We start from the raw sequence: 21214 nt of genomic DNA on the forward strand, positions 1-21214 counted from the left end.
CCATACATTGAAATCTAAAATGAAACAAACATGAAATATGTTTATTTTGTTAATTGTCGTCCATTTCTCTCTATCAATCGCTGGAAGCGATTAACCACTGATTGTGTAACACGTGTAATCATGTCAGCTGATATCCGCGCAATCTCCTCTTCAATAAATAACTTTAAAGACGCTATTGTATCAGGATTCTTGCCATAAACGCTATCCTTTACATAGCCCCAAAGCCAGAAATCAAGAGGGGTAGTTTATATATTACACTCAAATATTTAAACAAATAATATTAAACGAATAGAGATTATAATGGATCATATTGTTTTTTCTACCTTTAACATGTTACCTGACTTTTTGACCACCCTGTAGTTTACAGGTGAATCGTATGGACTTTCGGAAAGTTCAATTATTCCGTCCTCAAATCATTGGCATGCGTGTCATTTTTTTTTTAGGATTTGAATAAACTGGAAATCTTGTGGTTCTTATGTATTGCTGTGTTGAGTGTTTTATTTGTGGCAGGGATACCTGGCATTATCTGGGACAAAAGTGTAGCATAACTTCTGCCCTCTACTCTCTTTACCTCTCCCAATTGTTTTCCCTCTTTCTCTTTCCTACCCTCCTCTTTCTTTTTCACCTCTTCTAGTCCTTTACACGAATTGGCATACGGGCAAAAAAAAAAAAAATCAGTTACTTCCTTTTAAACGATAACATTAAAAGATGTGTGTATGTTTTGATAACATTAAATAACATAAATGACTATTTAACCTCCAAATAATGAATTTTTAATTTTAGATATTATAGATCCAAGGTTACGCTGAATAAAAAACACCTACTTTGTAGGTATTTCTTGTGTATTTTTCAAGTTTTATCTAGACATACAAGTGTTCGATAGCTGGGGTCTATATACATATATACTAGCTGTTCAGTCTGGCTTTGCTCAAACTCTATGTATTGTTCATAACTTTATGTGCATATATATGTATATATATATATATATATTAAAAAGTTTGACTCCTGTCCAGGTAACCTACATCTAAAATTTCAAGTGTTTAAATCCAAAATTAGCGGAGGAGTTTGGTAGAGTCTGCAAAAGTCAACGATTTCAACTTTTACCTCTTGGCAGCCAAATTTCCACCCAAAAACTAATTAAAAAGCTTGCTGCATGTCTGAATACACTTTATGTAAAATTTCAAATGTTTAGACCAAAAATTGGCTGAGTAATTTGGTAGAGACCGCAGAGGTCATTTTTTTTAAACTTTGACCCCAATTTTGACCCCTTAACATTTATTGTTTTGGGCTCAAATCAAATTAAAAAGTTTGATCCATATGGAAGTAAGCTACATCTAAAATTTGAAGTGTTTAGACCCAAAATTGGCGGAGGAGTTTGGTAGAGTTCTCAAAGATCAAATCGTTGCACTTTGACCCTTTGATAGCGAAATTTCTGGCCGAAAAACGATTAAAAAGATTTTCCCAAATCTCAGTACCCCTTATGTCAAATCTTGAGTCTGTAGATTGAAAATTAACAGAGTAGTTTGGTAGGGAAATGTACACACACACACAGAAACACACAATTTTACTCTTCTATACACACACACGTCTTGTACATATACGTGTTTGCATTTCTTGCATATGTCAATATATATTACATGGGCTCATTTGTATCATCTAGTGGTGTATATAAGTATCTTTGATATGTAATCAGTATGTGTATACAGAATATAGAAATATTCATTGTGTCCTGCATGTATATAAAATGTTCATTGTCGTTGCTTCTTCACAAATACATATAGTTGTCTCTAAAAGTCTCACACATAGACTTTCAGAGACAGTTTTACTTAGACAGACCAAAAGGGACACATACCTTATTTGTCCACACGTCAAAAGAACAACATAAGTTATATTTTACACAAAGACTCAAATTGTTGAACTTTGACCCTTTGATAGCTAAATTTCTGGCCGAAACCCAATTAAAAAGATTTTCCCAAATCTCAATACCCCTTATGTCAAATCCTGAGTCTGTAGACTGAAAATTGATGGAGTTGTTTGGAAGAGAAATGTGCATACAGACAGACAATTTCACTTATATAAATATATTTGTAGTCATCGACATACAGTCCTGTTTCGTTGTATCACAACTCATCAGTGCCGCTAGACTAGCACCTCTCCCAAGCTGAGGATCGAACCTAGAACCGTCGTGTTGACAGTCGGCAGTTCTACCCCTCGACCACGGAAGCAGTACCAGCAATTAATCTGTCCGAATGTCTATTTAAATAAACATCCGTCCACCACTTGTAAAGTGCTCAAACGCTTGTTTGTAAACAAACCGTGAGCTTCGCATTTTTTCAGCCAAATTAAGTAGCGAGTGAAATTATTTACTATAGTGCTCAACCCAAAGAAGGGGGCTTTTTAAAATATACTTGTAGTCATTGACATACAGTCCTGTTTCATTGTATCACAACTCATCAGTGCCGCTAGACTAGCACCTCTCTATGCCTATGTTGTATTAGTTTGTATCTGTACTATATGTATGTCTATAGGTATTCATGTGTGTATATGCTGAGTTATATGTAACTTTTATACATTGAGAGTGTATGTAGTGCTCTACGCATGCATGAAACTTTATGTGAGAGGGTATGTGTTTTTTTTTCCATTATATATGTAATAACTTAGTGAAAATTTTCATGAAAAAGGACTTAAGTATCTGAAATAAATCACAGCTTTATTCATGGTGTGTGTAGAAATAGTTTCCTCCATGTATATCTGTGTATATAAGTAAATGATATGTATGTGTGTATGTTTGTTTTTATGTATACGTATATGATATGCGTGTTTGTATATGGTTATATATGTAGATATATGTGTATAGGTATTAATGTGTATTATGTGGATATGCGTTTACGGTTAGTGTGAATATAAAGCATTGTATATGTTTGTATATGTATGTAAAAACAGCACAATCATGTTGACACACTGGTTTTCGCCAGATCACCGAAGTTAAGCAACGTCGAGCCTGGCCAGTACCAGATGGGTGACCATTTTGGGAAGGCTAGGCGCTGTATGTACCTTCTGGGAAGGTTGGGCGTGGGACCAGCACCTTCACCCTGTAAAAAGAACTCCTCGCTACAAAAACATCTACAAAGTTGTAGATGGCCTATGCCCCCCCAGGGGCTCAAAGGCTATGGATGGATGGGATGGGTGTATGTATGTCTATGTATATATGTTCGCGGGTGTATGAGAGTATGGATGTTTTATGCATGTATTTGTGTATATGTATGCATGTATTTGTGTATATGTATGCATGTATTTGCATATATGTGTGCATGTATTTGCATATATGTGTGCATGTATTTGCGTATATGTGTGCATGTATTTGCGTATATGTGTGCATGTATTTGCGTATATGTGTGCATGTATTTGTGTATATGCATGCATGTATTTGTGTATATGCATGCATGTAGAATTTTGTGGTTTTCTTACATTTTATATTTATTTACATTTTATATTTATTTACATTTTATATTTATTTACATTTTATATTTATTTACATTTTATATTTATTTACATTTTATATTTATTTACATTCTACACAGATAAAATAAAAAAATAGATAAAAAAATGAAATAGATAAAAAAGAAATAATAGATAAAATAAACAATAGATAATAAATAATAGATAAAAAATAAATAAATAATAGATAAAATAAATAATAGATAAAATAAATAATAGATAAAAATAAGTAATAGATAAAATAAATAATAGATAAAATAAGTAATAGATAAAAAATAAATAATAGATAAAAAAATAGATAAAAATAAATAAATAATAGATAAAATAAATAATAGATAAAATAAATAATAGATAAAAAATAAATAATAGATAAAAATAAATAAATAATAGATAAAAAATAAATAATAGATAAAAATAAATAAATAATAGATAAAAAATAAATAATAGATAAAAATAAATAAATAATAGATAAAAAATAAATAATAGATAAACAAATAGATAAAAATAAATAATAGATAAAAATAAATAATAGATAAAAAATAAATAGATAAAAAATAAATAATAGATAAAAAATAAATAATAGATAAAAATAAATAAATAATAGATAAAAAATAAATAATTGATAAAAATAAATAAATAATAGATAAAAAATAAATAATAGATAAAAATAAATAAATAATAGATAAAAATAAATAATAGATAAAAATAAATAAATAATAGATAAAAATAAATAATAGATAAAAAATAAATAATAGATAAAAATAAATAAATAATAGATAAAAATAAATAATAGATAAAAAATAAATAATAGATAAAATAAATAAATAATAGATAAAAAATAAATAATAGATAAAAATAAATAAATAATAGATAAAAATAAATAATAGATAAAAAATAAATAATAGATAAAAATAAATAAATAATAGATAAAAATAAATAATAGATAAAAATAAATAAATAATAGATAAAAATAAATAATAGATAAAAATAAATAAATAATAGATAAAAAATAAATAATAGATAAAAATAAATAAATAATAGATAAAAATAAATAATAGATAAAAAATAAATAATAGATAAAAAATAAATAATAGATAAAAATAAATAAATAATAGATAAAAAATAAATAATAGATAAAAATAAATAAATAATATATAAAAAATAAATAATAGATAAAAATAAATAAATAATAGATAAAAATAAATAATAGATAAAAAATAAATAATAGATAAAAATAAATAAATAATAGATAAAAATAAATAATAGATAAAAAATAAATAATAGATAAAAATAAATAAATAATAGATAAAAATAAATAATAGATAAAAAAAATAAATAATAGATATAAATAAATAATAAATAAAATAAATAATAGATAAAAATAAATAATAGATAAAAATAATAGATAAAAATAATAGATAAAAATAATAGATAAAAAAATAGATAAAAATAAATAAATAATAGATAAAATAAATAATAGATAAAAAAATGAATAACGGATAAAAAAATAAATAAAATAAATAATAAATAAAAGGGATAAAAACCAAAAACTCCTTTCACTTCTGTATTCATCTTACTTTTGGACCTCGCTTATATCCATTACACCGCTGCATTAGTATCGCCCCCTAGGGATTATCTATATATTTCACACAATAAGGGTTGATGGAGTCACACACACACACACACACGGGAACTTTGAGGAGTTTCAATGAGTTCTGTGAGACTTTCCGATAGTTAGGAACAATTCATGGACAGTCCTGGTTTTGCAACAGTTGAGGACAGTTTCGAATTAAGAAGTTTAGCTGTGGAATGTAGAGAGCTTTTCAATAATTAGAAAGTTTACGGATAGTCATGCTTTTCTTTCTTTTTTTTTTTCTTTTTTTTTTGCGACGGTTGAGGACAGTTTTGAGTCTGGGATAGTTTCCAATTGGACACATTTGAACGTAAGTTATGGTTTGGAGTAGATCGAGATGACGATTGATTGAATTGATGAACATGGGCTCGGCAGAAGACTAAGATGTAAACATTATCGTTCAAGAGGTTAATGTATTGGATACCTGGGTGTATATTTTGTGTATGTGGGTCTATATATATGGCCGTTGATTAACTGTCTTTGTGTGTGTGCGTCACACACATACAGTCTATAAGGAGATCCTAAGACACATACCTTTTCTCCTTTCTTCGGTCGATGCCCCTCACGATGGCTGCCTTCAATCTGAAAATCAAATAATACATGCTCCTAAAACACGGGTCCTGGATATGACTTTAAACTATATCCGATGGTGAGGCCCCAGCTTTCGTGCTTTGGGGAGTGTGGAGCCATCCTTTAATTGCCATTGCTCCCAGGTCCACTCTGACCTGGAGTGGTAGTACCTGTTAGGGTCCCAACTATGGGTTGAATAGAAACCGACTTGAAAACAACAAATATATTCTATTAAAAAAATTTTCTTCAAAATCTTTGGATTCGGCATTAAATAACCTGAAAAGGGTTGATATGCCGTAAAACAACCAACCAACCAACCAACCAACCTAAAACACGACTTGTTTATTATTTGTAGACCACCTTTATTATATCTCATCTCATATCTGGGAGGGCATCTCTTTCTGTTTTTCTATTTCTCCATCTTGGCTATAAGACTCTCTCCTCTGAATTTCAAACCCTGTCTCATTCTCTCTGACTCTAGCTTCTTTTCCATTTCCTCATCATAACTGCAAGACTCTCTCCTCCGAATCTCGCTCTCTATCTCTGACGAGTTCTCTTATTCTGACTAAAAACTTACGTGTGTCCCTTTCTTATATATTGGGGTTGCTGGGTGTGGAGTGACCCTCAACCCAATTGATGTTCAGACTCGTGCTAGGCTGCACCAAACTCTGAACTCGCAGCCACACTCACCTGTCAATGTTATCGTTCCACTCTGTATATAACTATGGCATGGCCGTTGATCGTCTGTCTTTGTGTGTGCACATGTGTGTATACAGTCACGTTTGTGTGTGTGTGTGTGTGGCGCACACACACACACACACACACACACACAAACGTGAAGATTGCTTCTAATCTGGAAATCAAATAATGCATGCTCCTAAAACACGTTTATTATTTGTAGATCCATGATTTTCATCTTTATTTTTGGAAAGGCCTCTGCATCTTCTTTTTCTGTTCTCTCACCTTGACTGCAAGACTCTCACCTCTGAATCTCGGAACCTTATTTCTTGCTCTCTCACTCTGGTTCCACTACTTCTCTTGTTCTGACTAAAAACTCACATGCGTCCCTTCCTTTTGTATATTGGGGTTGCGAGGTGGGGTTTTTTTTTTTTTTTGATCCTCAACTTGATCGACATTCCCACCCGCACTGGGCTGTACCAACCGACACATTAACTGTGAACTCACAGCTGCACTCGCCTGTCGGGCTAAAACCATGTTATTAAGTTTGTCAACTTTAACCTTTGACACTCATGCATCAACCTGACGTGATCAGGTTGTTCGGGTCAAGTCACCATTATCCGCATACTGGGCATATAACGATACGCGTAGACTTTGTCATGGATTTTGATACATTTTCGATTAAAGGAAAAAAAGTCTGTCTTTGTATGCATTCATGGTTGATTGAATCAGCAATTTTTTTAGAAATCCAAAGAAATGCATCTGATTGGTTGTATGTGTGCGTGTCACCTTAATTCGGTCGGTGCCTTTCACAACGATTGCACTTCAATCTTGAAACCAAAGCATGCATGCTTCTAAAACACGACTTTATTATTATTATTTGTAGACGGCCTTTATTCAGGATTTTCCTCATTTCTGGGAGGGCATCTGTATCGTTGAATCGATTCAGATCTCTTTCTTTTTTTCTGTTTCCTCATCTTGACTACAAAAACTCTCGCGCTCTGACTAACTCTGATTTAGTCTAACTTCGATTACCTGAACTACGTGTGTCTCTTCCTTATATAGTGAGGTGTGAAGCCACTTGATGTAAGGAGCTTAAAAAAAAATACTTCAAAGTTAAAAACTTGTCAAACATTAAGTTTTAGATGGAATGGATTCTCGCCGAGAAAACAGCAATTCTTCCCTCTTTGTCAGAAACATTATTCATGGAATGCGAGGACTAAAGGACAAAATAAAGGAAGTGAGAGTTATGTGGCTGCCGAAAGTGAACGCGAGGTCCACTTTCTACTCTCCTTTCTACTTATTGAATTTGAAGATGATTATGTTGTAGCCCTCAGTGAAGCAAACTTGTGGCAACATGGGCAGTTCTTGGAAAAAAACTATTTATTTGCGAACTGTTATCCTTATCTTGTTGTTGTTGTTTCACCATGTTTTGGCTAACTCATCCTCTAGCGTTCTTCAGGTGATTATCCGTGATGGGATAGGAATCCTGAGTCTCGTAACTGTATTCCTATTAGTTACTGCCTTCCATAGTTGTTGTTGTCTCACCATGTTTTGGCCAACTACATCTCTAGTCTGCTTTGGGTAGGATTGAAACCACTATCTTCAGACAATCTTAATGTAAGGAACTAAAATAAAAAAAACTACTTGAATGTTAAATGTTAGGTTGAATAGATTCTGACCCAGTAAACAGCAATTCTTTCCACTTTGTCAGAAATATCACTCCTGGAATGTAAGAAAAAAAAAGGACAAAATAGGAGCAGCGAGAGTTACGCAGCTGCTGAAAGTAAACTTATGATCCATTTTCTATTCTGTCTCAAAATCTGTCTGTATAACACTTATTGTTGGCTAGTTTTGACCTTGAAGTAACTTTTTTTAGTTTTTTTTTTTTTACACCTAGTGGTCTTATGTTTTGTCTGGAGCAGTTTTCATTAAAAAAAAAAATGAAGGGCTTTATTCAAAATTCCATGCAAATTTTTTAATTGGATAAAATGCGCCTGACAATCGGCCAAAATAGTGTAAGGATAACATCCAAGACGAAAATGGTATGTCCAAATAAGGAATAGGATATGAATACTTATTTATTTATTTATTTTTTTTATTTTATTATCTCTGTTGCAGATATGTATGTTCGAGATTTGCAATCAAATACTACGTCTTCCAAAGATGATCCGAAGGTGCTTAAAGAAACACCCGGAACCGCACTAGTTGATGGCTGCAACGTTCTTGGTAAGTTGCTTTTACTTATTATGAAACTTTTTTTTTTTTTTTTTTTTTTTGCAAATGAAAATGGAGGTTCTATTGTTGACTCCCCGAGAAAAGTAATATAATCATGATATGAGATATGAGGGGGCGTTCCAAAAGTAGTTCCTCCTATTTTTTTTTTTATTCTGTCCAGAAAGGAAGCATTTATTAAGAAAAAACTTTATAAAGCTGCCATTTAACAAAAGTAATATCTTACAAATGTGTTTTTTTATAAGAATGTGTCAACAATTATTTAACCATGAGAATTCATTAAAAAAATTTACCATAGAAATGCAACAAAATAAAAAAAATTAATATGAGAATGCATTGCAAAAAAAATTAACAAGAGGAAGATAAAAAAAAAAAAAAATTGAAACTTGGTGGCATAACTCGACTTAAAGTTCTCTTGTATGCATGCACAAATATATATTCGTACATTAAAGTCAGTTCATTTTTAATGACGATAGTTCAAACGGTAACGACTAAGGCTGGAGTGCTAATTCTTTTGGTTTCAATTCTAGCCGATGACACACAAGTCTTATTTTATTATTATTTTTTTTTTTTACTTTTGAAATCACTACTATATATTGGGTACAATATAATAATCAATACGAAATCTGCATAAATGAAAATAATAAAGTATTGGCTCTATAATAATAAATATGAAATTTGCATAAATTAAAATATTATATTTAAGCTTGTAAGCCATGATCACGTTGATACACCGGTTCTCGTTAGATTACCAAAGTTAAACGCCATTGAATCTAGCCAGCACTAAAATGGATGACCATTATAGAATAACAAGTGTTGTATGTGCTCTCCACTTATCTCGGCATTGTTTCCAATCGTCCTGGATTTCTCCTTGCCACTAGACTCAAGAGGTGCTGATTCAGGAGAGATGTGGTTGGGATTGAGTAACCCTCGCCTCACAATTACACACGCAGCTATCCTTACCCCGGGGTATCCATTGTCTTTCAAAATTGAATTGAGGCAATGAATTTCAGTGTGTTTTTACAAACGGGCAACGCCGGGCACTCTGCTAGTTTCTACATGTAGTTTGCTAAGGTATGTGAAATACTTGGACAAAAAAGCTACAATTAGGTGTCTATTTACAGGCTGGAACAATAAATTTGTCGCCCTAAAAAAAAAAAAACACTACAGCTTTTTTTTTTTTTTTTAACATTTATTTTAAAGATCAATTCAGGTAATTTGATTATGTAGTAGAGCTGACATCTATTCAAGGTAGCCACCTTCAGCTTAAATCACTGCCAAATCACTGCCCGGTTCAGAAGTGGGAGCATACCTTTTCCACATGTGCCGACAAATTGGTTCGGTTAAGGGCTTAATCTCAATAGATCACAGTGTGGTGGCTGCTCTACTAAGTATGACACTCTTAGCCAGAAATCAAGTTGTCTATGAGCAATCCCTTGTCTCATGCACCGTGTGGGTTCGAAACAGGACGGCTATGGCAACATCTTGCGCATGTTGAGTCAGTTGGCCGATTCACACATGCACTGCATAAGCGGCAATGATGACCGTGACCTGCCAACGAAGCCACCATCACTGCCACTACCACCACAAGCAATGAGGACCACTATAGCAGGCTCCGATGGAACAGAAAGATACGTCTTTTATAATACCGGGACAGCATCGGTTATGGTTCCGGCTTAAATTTATAGCCATTATCTCGCAGAGGCAGCTTGGCGCTGTTGCTCATTCAAATGAGCATGCAAACCATTGCTTTGATCTTGCGATTCCTATTGTACTGGACGAGATAGCTATGGCAGACGTTGCCTACGTGCCGATTGGTAGGTTAACACTAATTTGTCTAACGATTTATCATTCTGTAAACAATGTTTCTGATGAAGAAGGAAGAATTCCTGTTTTTTGAGTTGGAATCTATCCATCTCGCAGTTTATCCTTGAATGGTTTAAACCTTGAATTATTATTATTTTGTTTTTTTTTACATGCTTTGTCTGGAGTGACTTCCAAAAAAACAAAGTACGCTATTGTAGTGGCAATAATACAGTACAATAATAACGAATGCAAATTGGCTAGTCAGAATCAAAGTTTGATATTTCAGCTTAAATACTATTTAGGTCTGACTTTCAAAATCTGGAAAGGTAATTTTATATGTTGGATTTTCTTTTTCTCTCCATTTTTACATAATTGTAATAATGTTTCTCATTTTTCTTCTGCACAGGTCCCGTAGTTGGCAAATTTTGTATTGATTTGGCTATCAAAAAAGCTAAAGAAATCGGCATTGGTTGGGTCTGCGCCACAGGTAAATATAAGACAATTTGCATTTTTAAATGCTTTTCTGATTTAAATATCTTTACAAAGCCACAATTCACACATTCATCAAATTTTGTTGCCACATCTGGTCTGGTGCATCTATCGCCATTCTTTCACCATTAGGAAGGATCCAAAAACTAAAATTACAGAAAGATATCATTAAAAATAATCTATTTAAGTTGAAAACCCTTCAGTGACTTTTTGGACAGCCTGTACTTTGACGTGTGACACAGTTTTTAGTACGGTTGTTGCAGCCTACACAATAATGTGACTCTAAATCAGTGATCAGTCTAATACATCCTGGACTATCAACCCAGCTCCAACCTCTGTCCCATCACCGCAATGATGCATCCCTGTGCCTGTTTTACAAGGACTTTAATGGAATGCGCTCTGATGAACACATGACACTTGTTTCCTCTCAACATACTCCCGACAAACCTGACAAGCAGCAAAATCACACCTTTCTCTTTTGAAAAACCTTCATACTCTTAATAGTTTCTTCCCTCAGACTGCTAGACTTTGGAATTCTCTCCCTGTTTTCTGCTTCCCGACTGGACCCCCCCCCTTCAGAAGTTTAAATGTAATGTGAATAGACATCTCGCGTCTGAACTCCTGTGCAAGCCTTTTCGAGTCTCACACAAAAACACGCGTTCACATTTCAAGCTATATTTCTTGTCATATACATACGCACACACAAACATACGCGCCCACGTCCACACACGTACATATATTCATGTTCGCGTACATACACTCACATTCACGTGTATATACACACACGCTAACGTACACACATGTACTCGCGCACATGTACGCACACAGATGGACGACGTCACTTCCTTTCAATGGAAATCCACACATGCGCAAAAGACACACCGGAAACACCTATAAAATGAAGAGACAAGCTGTTTTCAATCCCTTTTTAGGACCAGCTTTCGTGGTCGGTCCGTAGACTGACCGACCACGTACCTCACACCACTTGCTACTATATGGGACAAAAAGCTAACAGAGCGTATGTACACCTTTACACTCTTTCTCTCTCTATCTACTACTGGTCCCTGAGAACACCTTCGTGTAGCTGACTGCTAACTGACGTCAACCTTCTATCCTCTTCTTTATCTACACGCTGGACTGCCATTTCTCGTTCCATTACATTACTCACTTCTTTTCCCACACGCGGACAAACGATAGTGACCCGAACTTGAGATGAACACACATTTCCTTTTCTTTCTACAACACCAGTCCCGCGACGAATGATGGTTACACCCGCGCGGACATGAACACATGTTATATCTAAAATGTTCATTTTTTCAACAGTAAATAAACGATGTTTATCTTATCCATCAATTGAGTTTTTGTTTCCTTCAATTCCATTCGTTTCATTATTTCTTTTGTAACGGGATTAGGATTTATATGTCCTAGTCCCCTACATTCCCCACAGTCCTCCATTAGACACGATCTCAAATAGTAACTTTTTATGTCCCAAGTGACAATACACCTTACTTGGGGTGAAAATGAGTAAAACAGTAAAAAAAAAAAAAATAACCAGAAAAAATAGAATACTTAATTTTAAAAATTATAAAAATTAAATAATAGTTTATTACAAGCAAACTTTGTTGGTTTGGTTACATTCTTCGATGCTCTCAGCAGGAATTCATCTGCAAGTTGGTAACCCTAATTGCATCAACCAGCTGGAGTAGGTGCAGCGAAGGCCAACTGAAGATTTGGATTGGAATGCTAAATACAGACATGTAGCAAAGGATTTCACTGCCAAGCAATAGAGATGAACTACAGGGTGTCCAAAAAGTCTCTGAAGGATTTTGAACTTAAATAGATTCTTTATTTTTGATATCTTTCTGTAATTTAACACAATCTGACTAAAACATTGGGAAATTTAAAAAAAAAAGGTAAAATTCAAACAATCTTTCTTTATGAAAAATGTTTTTTAAATGTTGCCCATTTTCAGCTTTGCATACTTATGCTCTTTCCAAAACATTATTCATGACAGATTGTACCTTATTTCGTCCCTAATGTTTTTCTTTCAGTACTTGCAGGGTTTGGGGTTTGACGTTTTGACGTCTGCCAGCTTGTGGAACGAAGTAAGGGAGTTAAATCGCAATCCAGAAATTCTGTAATTTGTCGTGAATGTTTTGGTTGGTTGGTTGTTTTTGTTTTACGGCATATCAACCCTTTTCGGGTTTAATGCGGAATCCAAAGATTTTGAAGAAAAATTTTTTTAACAGAATATATTTGTTGTTTTCACGTCGGTTTCTATTTAGCCCATAGTTGAGACCCTAACAGGTACTACCACTCCGGGTCAGAGTGGACCTGGGAGCAAAGGCAATTAAAGGATGGCTCCACATTCCCCAAAGCCCACAAGCTGGGGCCTCACCACTGGATATAGTTTAAGGTCATATCCAGGACCCCCTTTGAGGGACTTTTACCCTCTGCAGGGGGGGGCAGTCGGCGTATTCTAATGCCCCACCGACAGGGCCGAATGTTTTGGAAAGAGCACAAATATTCACAGCTGAAAATGGACGACATATTATTTTACATGAATAAATATTGTTATAATTTTGCATTTTTTGTTTTTTAATTTCCTGATGTCTTAGTCAGATTGTGCTAAAATTACAGAAAGATATCATTAAAAATAATCTATTTAAGTTGAAAACCCTTCAGTGACTTTTTGGACAGCCTGTACTTTGACGTGTGACACAGTTTTTAGTACGGCTGTTGCAGTCTACACAATAATGTGACTCTAAATCAGTGGTCAGTTTATTTCCCACTTCTTGCTGTTCTCTTGCCATTTCAATAATGATTGCAATACATTGATTCCCTTTTGACATGAATGCATTCCTCTGTCCGCCGTCGACACACTCCAGCTTTCTTATCACACGTATGCAAAATGCATATCATTCCACATCTTGGCACTTTGAGGTTTCATTTAATCTATATATCTATTTTTGTTTTATTTTACTTCAGTCGAAGTTCTCAGAAATCAAGGGGCCCACAACCTGGGGCTGACACTTGAAGTCTATATGAGATACATAGATATTCGAATGTTCCATTAAAGTTCTTTATTTCTCAAGCACTGAGTTAGTAAAGAAATTGAGAACATAATTTTCTTCTCCCCAATTAACCATTTTTGTACATTGTAGTATATCTTTTATGTTGGTCTCATGGTCTTACTGGATTGCAGGACAAGAATTTATCTAGTCTGGTGGAGTATCCAGTTTCGTGCTATTACTTGAGGTAATATCACTTGGAGAAGGTGCACCGTTCCTCGGAAAAGCTGTGGGGTAGCCGTAGTGAGGAGATCTTATTTGGGCTGCGAATACTATGTGATTTTGAATATTTGGTCAGGGTTTACTTCTATGGAAAAGTATCCTCATGCCAGATTGTTCTGACAAACCCCTGTACAGAGAGACCTTAGACACTCGAGGATAGTGTCTAGTAGGCATTCAAGTTCTCTATGAGTATGTGTGTGTGTGCGTGTGCGTATTTGTGTGTGTGTGAGAGGACACTTCTCAACCTATATACTCAACGAATTTTTGATCTACATACTTAAACTTTTGTATAGAGGGTATTCAGCATCTTTAGGTTTTGGAATCAATCTCAGCTCGAGTATTTTTTTTTTTTTTTTGACTTACAAGAAGTGAACTGATCAGAAATAACGGAAAAAATTATTTTTTGTACAGAAAACCCAATAACACGTAGCAGATATGAGTTTATTAACATTTCTATGAAAATAGTGTCCATTGTATTTTTAAATATAGAACTGACCCAAATGAGATAAAAAGAAATAAATACCCTGAAAATATTGTGCTACATAGTTCAATACAAATAATAAAATTACACTGTAAGAGACACTCTTTAATTAACTACTTCAGTCGACCACTTCTTGACAATGTTCTTTTTTTGCCCTGTTACTTTTGAATGTTCCCTTTTTATGTAGTGTTTCACTGATTTCTTTCTTTTAGTGAAGAACTGCTGTACATTGAAATTACCGAGTTCCTTTCTAACAATATTACAACAATGATCATGTATTATTATAATGATATTCGAAAACGAGGCTACATCAAAGGGAGGTCACTTTTATATTCTTGTCCAGGGTTGCAAGATTGGTCTTTTTAGAGCCAAATTTTGTGAATTTGGCTTTTTATGAAGCAGTTTGGCCTTTAAAAAATTGTATTTAGCTTTTTTCAAATTAGTAATGTCTGGACTAAAGGTTGCCAGATTGGCCTTTTTAAAGCTAAATTTAGCAAATTTGGCTTTTTAAAAAGAAGTTTAATGTATGGACTTACTAAGGAAGGAACAACCAGAATATTATATGGATAATAAAAAATTGCCAAACGAAGCACATTTAACTTCAAAATAAGATCATCCAAAATTTTCAAAACACATCTAAATTAATCAGTTTTCTTATTTCATATTTGAATGGACTTGTTCCTTTTCAATCGGCTCCCCATTGCTAGCTATAAATTATAAACATTAAAAGAAAAATTTAAAAAAAAAATCTATATTGAAGATGTTAACTCCCAAATGGCATACCTATTTTTTATGACTAGATTTTTTTTTTTCTTTTTTTTTTCTGTAGCGATAACAAGTCAAAGTTGTCCTCATTTGAAATTAAACCATGTAAATTATTTTTATACACCCCTTTTGGTACGCTTTTTCCGGGAGTTATGTAAAAAAAAAAAAAAACTTTTAAAAAAAATTTTTAGGACATATCTATGTTGCTATCCATGGTTTGCTAAACAAATACATTCTTCAGCAACTTAAAAAAAAAAAAAATACTACTAATCTTTAGTCTGGATGGCAATGAGCACCCTTCTAAAACCCTCATCTAGATATCTGTGAGAGAAAGAGGGTAGTTTATATAAGTTAGTATCTATTTGGGGAGCTATTGTCATACAGACTTAGGGTTAGTTGTAGGATTAAGGAAGATGTTTTCTTTTAAAGGTTTAGGAAAATGCTAATTTTTAATCATAACTCGGGATATTCACAACAAAAATAAATAAATAAATAAATATGCAAAATTCAGAAAACAAATAAAAAAACAATTCTTTGAATACTCAGTAAACCGAAAAATTGAGCATTTTTAAGTGAAACATGGAAAGAAAAGGGAGAAGTAAGCCGAATGGTTTAATTTTGACTTGTCACTGTTACAATAAACAGACAAAACTAGTTATGAAAAAGAAATGGCCGCATCATTTGGGAGTAAACATCTTCAAGTTAACACAAAAAAAAAAAAAGAAAAAAAGAAGCCAATATTTCAATTGTTTACGATTTTTATTTTTTTTTGAAAAGGATCCAACCATTTTGGAATTGCTGGATGGTACACAATCCGAGCAGCAAATGAAGGCCTTTTGGTGAGAAAACCTTATTCATAACCCACGTAGGATCATTATTCTGGCTGGTACAGGGTGACCCCCCTCCTTCCTAAGTGAGAATCTGTGTGTGTGTGTATGTGTGAGGACAATTCTCAACGTATTTTTGATCTAAACTTGAAATTTTGTATATTGGGTATTCAGACATGTGGAAAACTTTTTAATCGGTTTTCGTCCAGGCAAAAAAAAAAAATGGTTGCTAAGGGGTCAAAATGTAAAAAATTGGTACTTGTGGGGAGTCATCAGATTTTTATCCGTTTGTTAACCGTTTCACTAATGCGCATGTATGAATCGTTAACATGACAGATTACCTATGTTAAGAATAAGTAGGTTTGAAAACACTTTTTAAAGATCATGGCACGCTGGCCTAAGGATTTTTGTACTCGACTTTAGGTTTTGATTCTGATCTCAGTTTGGGTATTTTTTTTTTTTTTATTACAAGAAATGAACTGTTTAGAAAAAACATACTCACATGCATATGTCGCAGTTTCTTTCCGTGTTTTACTTAATTTTTCTAAAGGAATTCAACATTACATTTAATACCTATGGTATTTCTGTTTATGATAAATAATAATATTAATAAATAAGAATTCTGCATTAATTAAAATATAATATGTGTATTTTACGACTGGGCCATGCCAGGTGGCCTGTTATATATATGTTTTATTTTCTGACGAGGCTGCTGAATCGTAAACACGGTCCAACATCCGAAACATATGTAACCAAACAGATAAAACGGTAATAAAAAAATAAAAAATAAAACGCATATTTGCTCTGCAATAGTATTGAGCACTCTCTTCAGGTTTTTACTAATTACCAGTTTCACTATATATATATATATATATTACTGACACAGATATCCTCGGGAAGGCTGTTTGAGCATTGAGGCAAAGGTAATGAGGAACCGGTTTTCAAAGGTCAAATCATTGAACTTTGACCTCTTGACAGCCAAATTTATGGCCGAAAACCAATTAAAAAGATTTTCTCAAATCTCAGTATCTCTTATGTCAAATCTCGAGTTTGTAAACTGAAAATTGACAGAGTAGTTTGATAGGGAAATGTACACACACAGAGATAATTTCACTTTTATATATATGTCATGTCTTTTTGTCTTTCTTATTTGTTTTTAATGCATTCTCATGGTATTTTTATTTTTTATTTATTTATTTTTTTTTTTTAATGAATTCCTTTGGTAAAAGTTTTTTTTAACACATTCCCATGGTTAAATAATTGTTAACACATTCTTATAACAAAACACATTTGTAAGATATTAATTTTTATTAAATGGCAGCTTTATAAAGTTTTCACTTAATGTTTCCTTACTTATAGGGAATGGCTTTTACCAACACATCCCCACTTATGGTGCCAACAAGAGGTCAAAGGGTAAGTTTTTGAGGTTTACATACTTATAAAATTGTCCAAAGGATGTATACATTTTTTTCAGTCACCCTTCAAAGTGTAGCATCTGTTCTAGTTGTACACTTCTCGTTTTGTGTCCTCAATCCGTGCAGGAGAAACCGTTTCTATACAGAGGCAATTTTAATTTTTGTCCTAATCCAGAATTCCCTTTTTTATGGGGAACCAGATTTTTCTCCACATGAAAAACTGACTTTGTGTCTAACTCTGCACTTGTGGGGAATGTACGAGGTACCTTCAATAAGTTTCCAGACTTTTTTGTACAGGCATTTAAAATTGTAGTAGACTCTTGAAAATTCAGTATGTTATTGCTATACATCTTATGAGATGAATGACCAATTTTTATGATTTCAGCTTCAAATGAACAGCTACAGCAGAAATTGGAATACTAAAGCCTGATTGTCACAGCTGGTAACATCACCCATGTGATCGTCTTGTCTAACATGATCTCGAACGTCATCCACTCTCATGTGATCTTGAACGTTATCTCGGGATCATCCTCTTTCTCCTGTTTATAATCTTTTTTTTCTTTATTGGTGATGTCATTCCGCATACATTTGCATAATGCTTTCCACGCTTATGTTACACATTCAACATTTTGAATCCTCTCATAATATTCAGCATCATTTAACTGTTTATCTATCCTCGAGTGTTTCTAGCCTCGGTAAGTCGCAATGGCGAAATTGCATATTTATCCAAATAAGTTCTGGTTTTGAAAATGTTAATTATTTATTTTTATTTTTTTTTCTATATTTGATTTAAATTATGTGAAAAATTCATTTTTTTTTTTTTAACTACATTAACTTAATATACGACACAATCACGTTGACGCACTGGTTCTCACCAGATCACCAGTTAAGCAACGATGAGCCTGCCCAGTACCAGATGGGTGACCATTTGGGAAGGCTAAGCGCTTTATGTACCATGCTTTGTAGAAATTTTCAGGTTGGTATCTCGGGGCACGCTTAACTCACAGGATGAGGCAAGGGAGATACACCCTTGAATCAAGACAGAAAACAAGAGGGGAAATTACCGTCTTGTCTTCCTGAGAGTACCATGGCCCTACAATTTGGAGAGCTGTTCTGGCTGACGCTATTAAAAACAGCAGGGCCACATCCATCCATGCAACTTAACATTCATTTTCTTTTTAATATTTAAAATATACATTTAATTTCATATCCATTTAATTTATTTTAATTTAATTATAATTCAAAGAAATATTTAATGCTTGTTAAGATAGTCAATACATCAATTTTTAAAATATGTCATTTTAAGCAAAGACAACAGTATTTATTTAATTGTCATGTCGAAAATAGTAACATATCCAAAAATCGTAATGGCATTAAATAGAGTTTACAAGTGATATAAAAAAAAATAACATTATTACATTATCAGTGTCATAACGAATTGTTTTTTCGCTGTAAAATTTAAAAAAAAAAAAAAACTACTTGATCAAATTAAGTGAATTTTTTTTTTTTTTTTTTTTCGGAGAACTTCATTCCATAACGGATACGTACAATATCACTTTATTTTTTTCGATATTTTCATTTTTTTAATGTCTTGATTAAACTGTACAAGTACCAAAAAAATAGTTTCCCTTCAGTATTATTTCCGTAAAAATCAGTGTACGGAGACTTCAAATAAAAGCACTATTTTAAAATAACTTATTCTTGTATAAAGCTGTTATATTTAATGTTTTCTTAAAAAAAAACAAAAAAAAAAACAACAAAAACAAAAACGTTAAGATATAATAATTAAAGTCTGGCATACGAAATGGCAAGACAAGGGAAATAACTCTCATGGCTTGTCTTTTTATTTACAAAATTTTTATTAGGAAGTGAGTTATTTCCCTTGTGACAATGCTTATTTCGTTTTCTGGAAGATGCCAACTGAGTTAAGGCGGCCAAATCTGAAATTGAACATTTCGACCGGTGTGTAAATAATAATAATAATAAAAAAAAAAAAAAAAAATTCCTCATTATATTTTGTGCCCATTTTTTTTTTTTTTCAATAAATTGTTTTAATTATTGATTATGAATAAATAAAATCAAGCTGGAAATTGTTATTTTTGAAAATATTGATTAATAGTTTAATTATAAATTATGTAAAATTCGTCATTAGAGTGAAAATCGAAAGTCTAAACAAGGAATTTTGGGTTTGTATTACTGTACACATAGATTCGAAAAAGTTGTCAAAAAAACAAATATATAACAAATAAACGTTATCAAAGGCAAGATATGTTACTTTTCTACCAAACTGGATATATTTTTTGTGTTTTTATTCAATGTAACATATTTATTCAGCTCGAAAAACATACAGTGTTTACCGATGTATTCGAAAATTCAAGATGGCGTCTCACACCCTCTTTAACACCGTAAGTATGGAAAAAGGTGTTATAAATAAAAAACTATACAACATACTATTAAAAACCCGCCGAATATATGTCAAGCTATGTTACGGTAACATATATTGAGCGAGTATTTAACAGTATTTTATCCGGTTTTTTATTTATAACATCTTTTCCCACACTTACCGTGTTAAAGAGAGAATAAGACGCCATTTTGAATGTTCCAATACATCGGTAAACACTGTATGGTTTTCGAGATGAATAAACATGTTACATTGAATAAAAACACGAAAAATATATCCAGTTTGGTAGAAAAGTAACTTATCTTTCCTTTGATAACATTTATTTGTTATATATTTGTTTTTTGACAACTTTTTCGAATCTATGTGTACAGTAATACAAACCCGGAATTTTTATTTTAAAAAAACAATCGTATCTACTTTTTATGTCAATTTCAACTAAAACCAACGTTATCTACCGAATTGCTGTGTTGAATTAGTTAAATATTACTGCATTATTATTTAAAACATTTACTTTGATTTCATGAGTCAGTGATATCCACCATTAATTGTAACAAGATCGACCACAGTTACTTCCCCTGACTTCATGCTGTTTATTTATGTATAGCGTGAAAATCGAAAAATAATTTCATTAATAATTAACGAGCGTGGTGGGGCGAGGTTGGGCGCCCGGCTTTGCCCGGTCGTAAAATACGCTTAAATACGACATTTTAATTTGTCCAGAGTTCGTATATATCATTATAGACTCGTCATTTCAAAAGTAAAAAAAAAAAATTTTTAGTTGCCATTAGCTAGATTCGAAATCAAAAGCAAAACTGTAGCATTCAACGATTTTTTTTTTCAATTTTGACCCATTTTTGACCCATTAAAAACTATTTTAACCGCCTAAAAATATATAAAAGAACGGTCCATAAAAAAGTCCAATCATTTTAGGCCTCTAGCGTCGCTCTACGACTTTTAGTTTTGACAGAGATTGTTTGAAAATATGAAGACAGACAGACAGACAGTGTCTTCTATATATTAGATTTTCTACTTTTTATTTTTTTTATTACATTTTCACCCCAAACAATGCACATTGCCACTTTGATGTAGGAGGCTACTATCAGGGACATTACCTACAAAGGTA

General features: G+C 32.8%; 1 protein-coding gene across 1 annotated transcript in view; it reads left to right on the forward strand.

Annotated features, from left to right (window-relative positions):
• The window catches only part of LOC145259684 (putative oxidoreductase YjmC), an 87600-nt gene that overhangs the window by 42601 nt on the left and 23785 nt on the right, over nucleotides 1–21214 (forward strand). Inside the window, exons 2-5 of the mRNA XM_080117352.1 lie at nucleotides 8501–8608; nucleotides 10827–10907; nucleotides 16226–16287; nucleotides 17635–17688. Coding sequence (XP_079973478.1) covers nucleotides 8501–8608; nucleotides 10827–10907; nucleotides 16226–16287; nucleotides 17635–17688 — 305 coding nt within the window. The remainder of the gene's footprint in view (nucleotides 1–8500; nucleotides 8609–10826; nucleotides 10908–16225; nucleotides 16288–17634; nucleotides 17689–21214) is intronic.

This window comes from Euprymna scolopes, chromosome 35 (genome assembly GCF_053919585.1).
Source record: "Euprymna scolopes isolate OS-2025 chromosome 35, ASM5391958v1, whole genome shotgun sequence".
NCBI lineage: Eukaryota > Metazoa > Mollusca > Cephalopoda > Sepiida > Sepiolidae > Euprymna > Euprymna scolopes.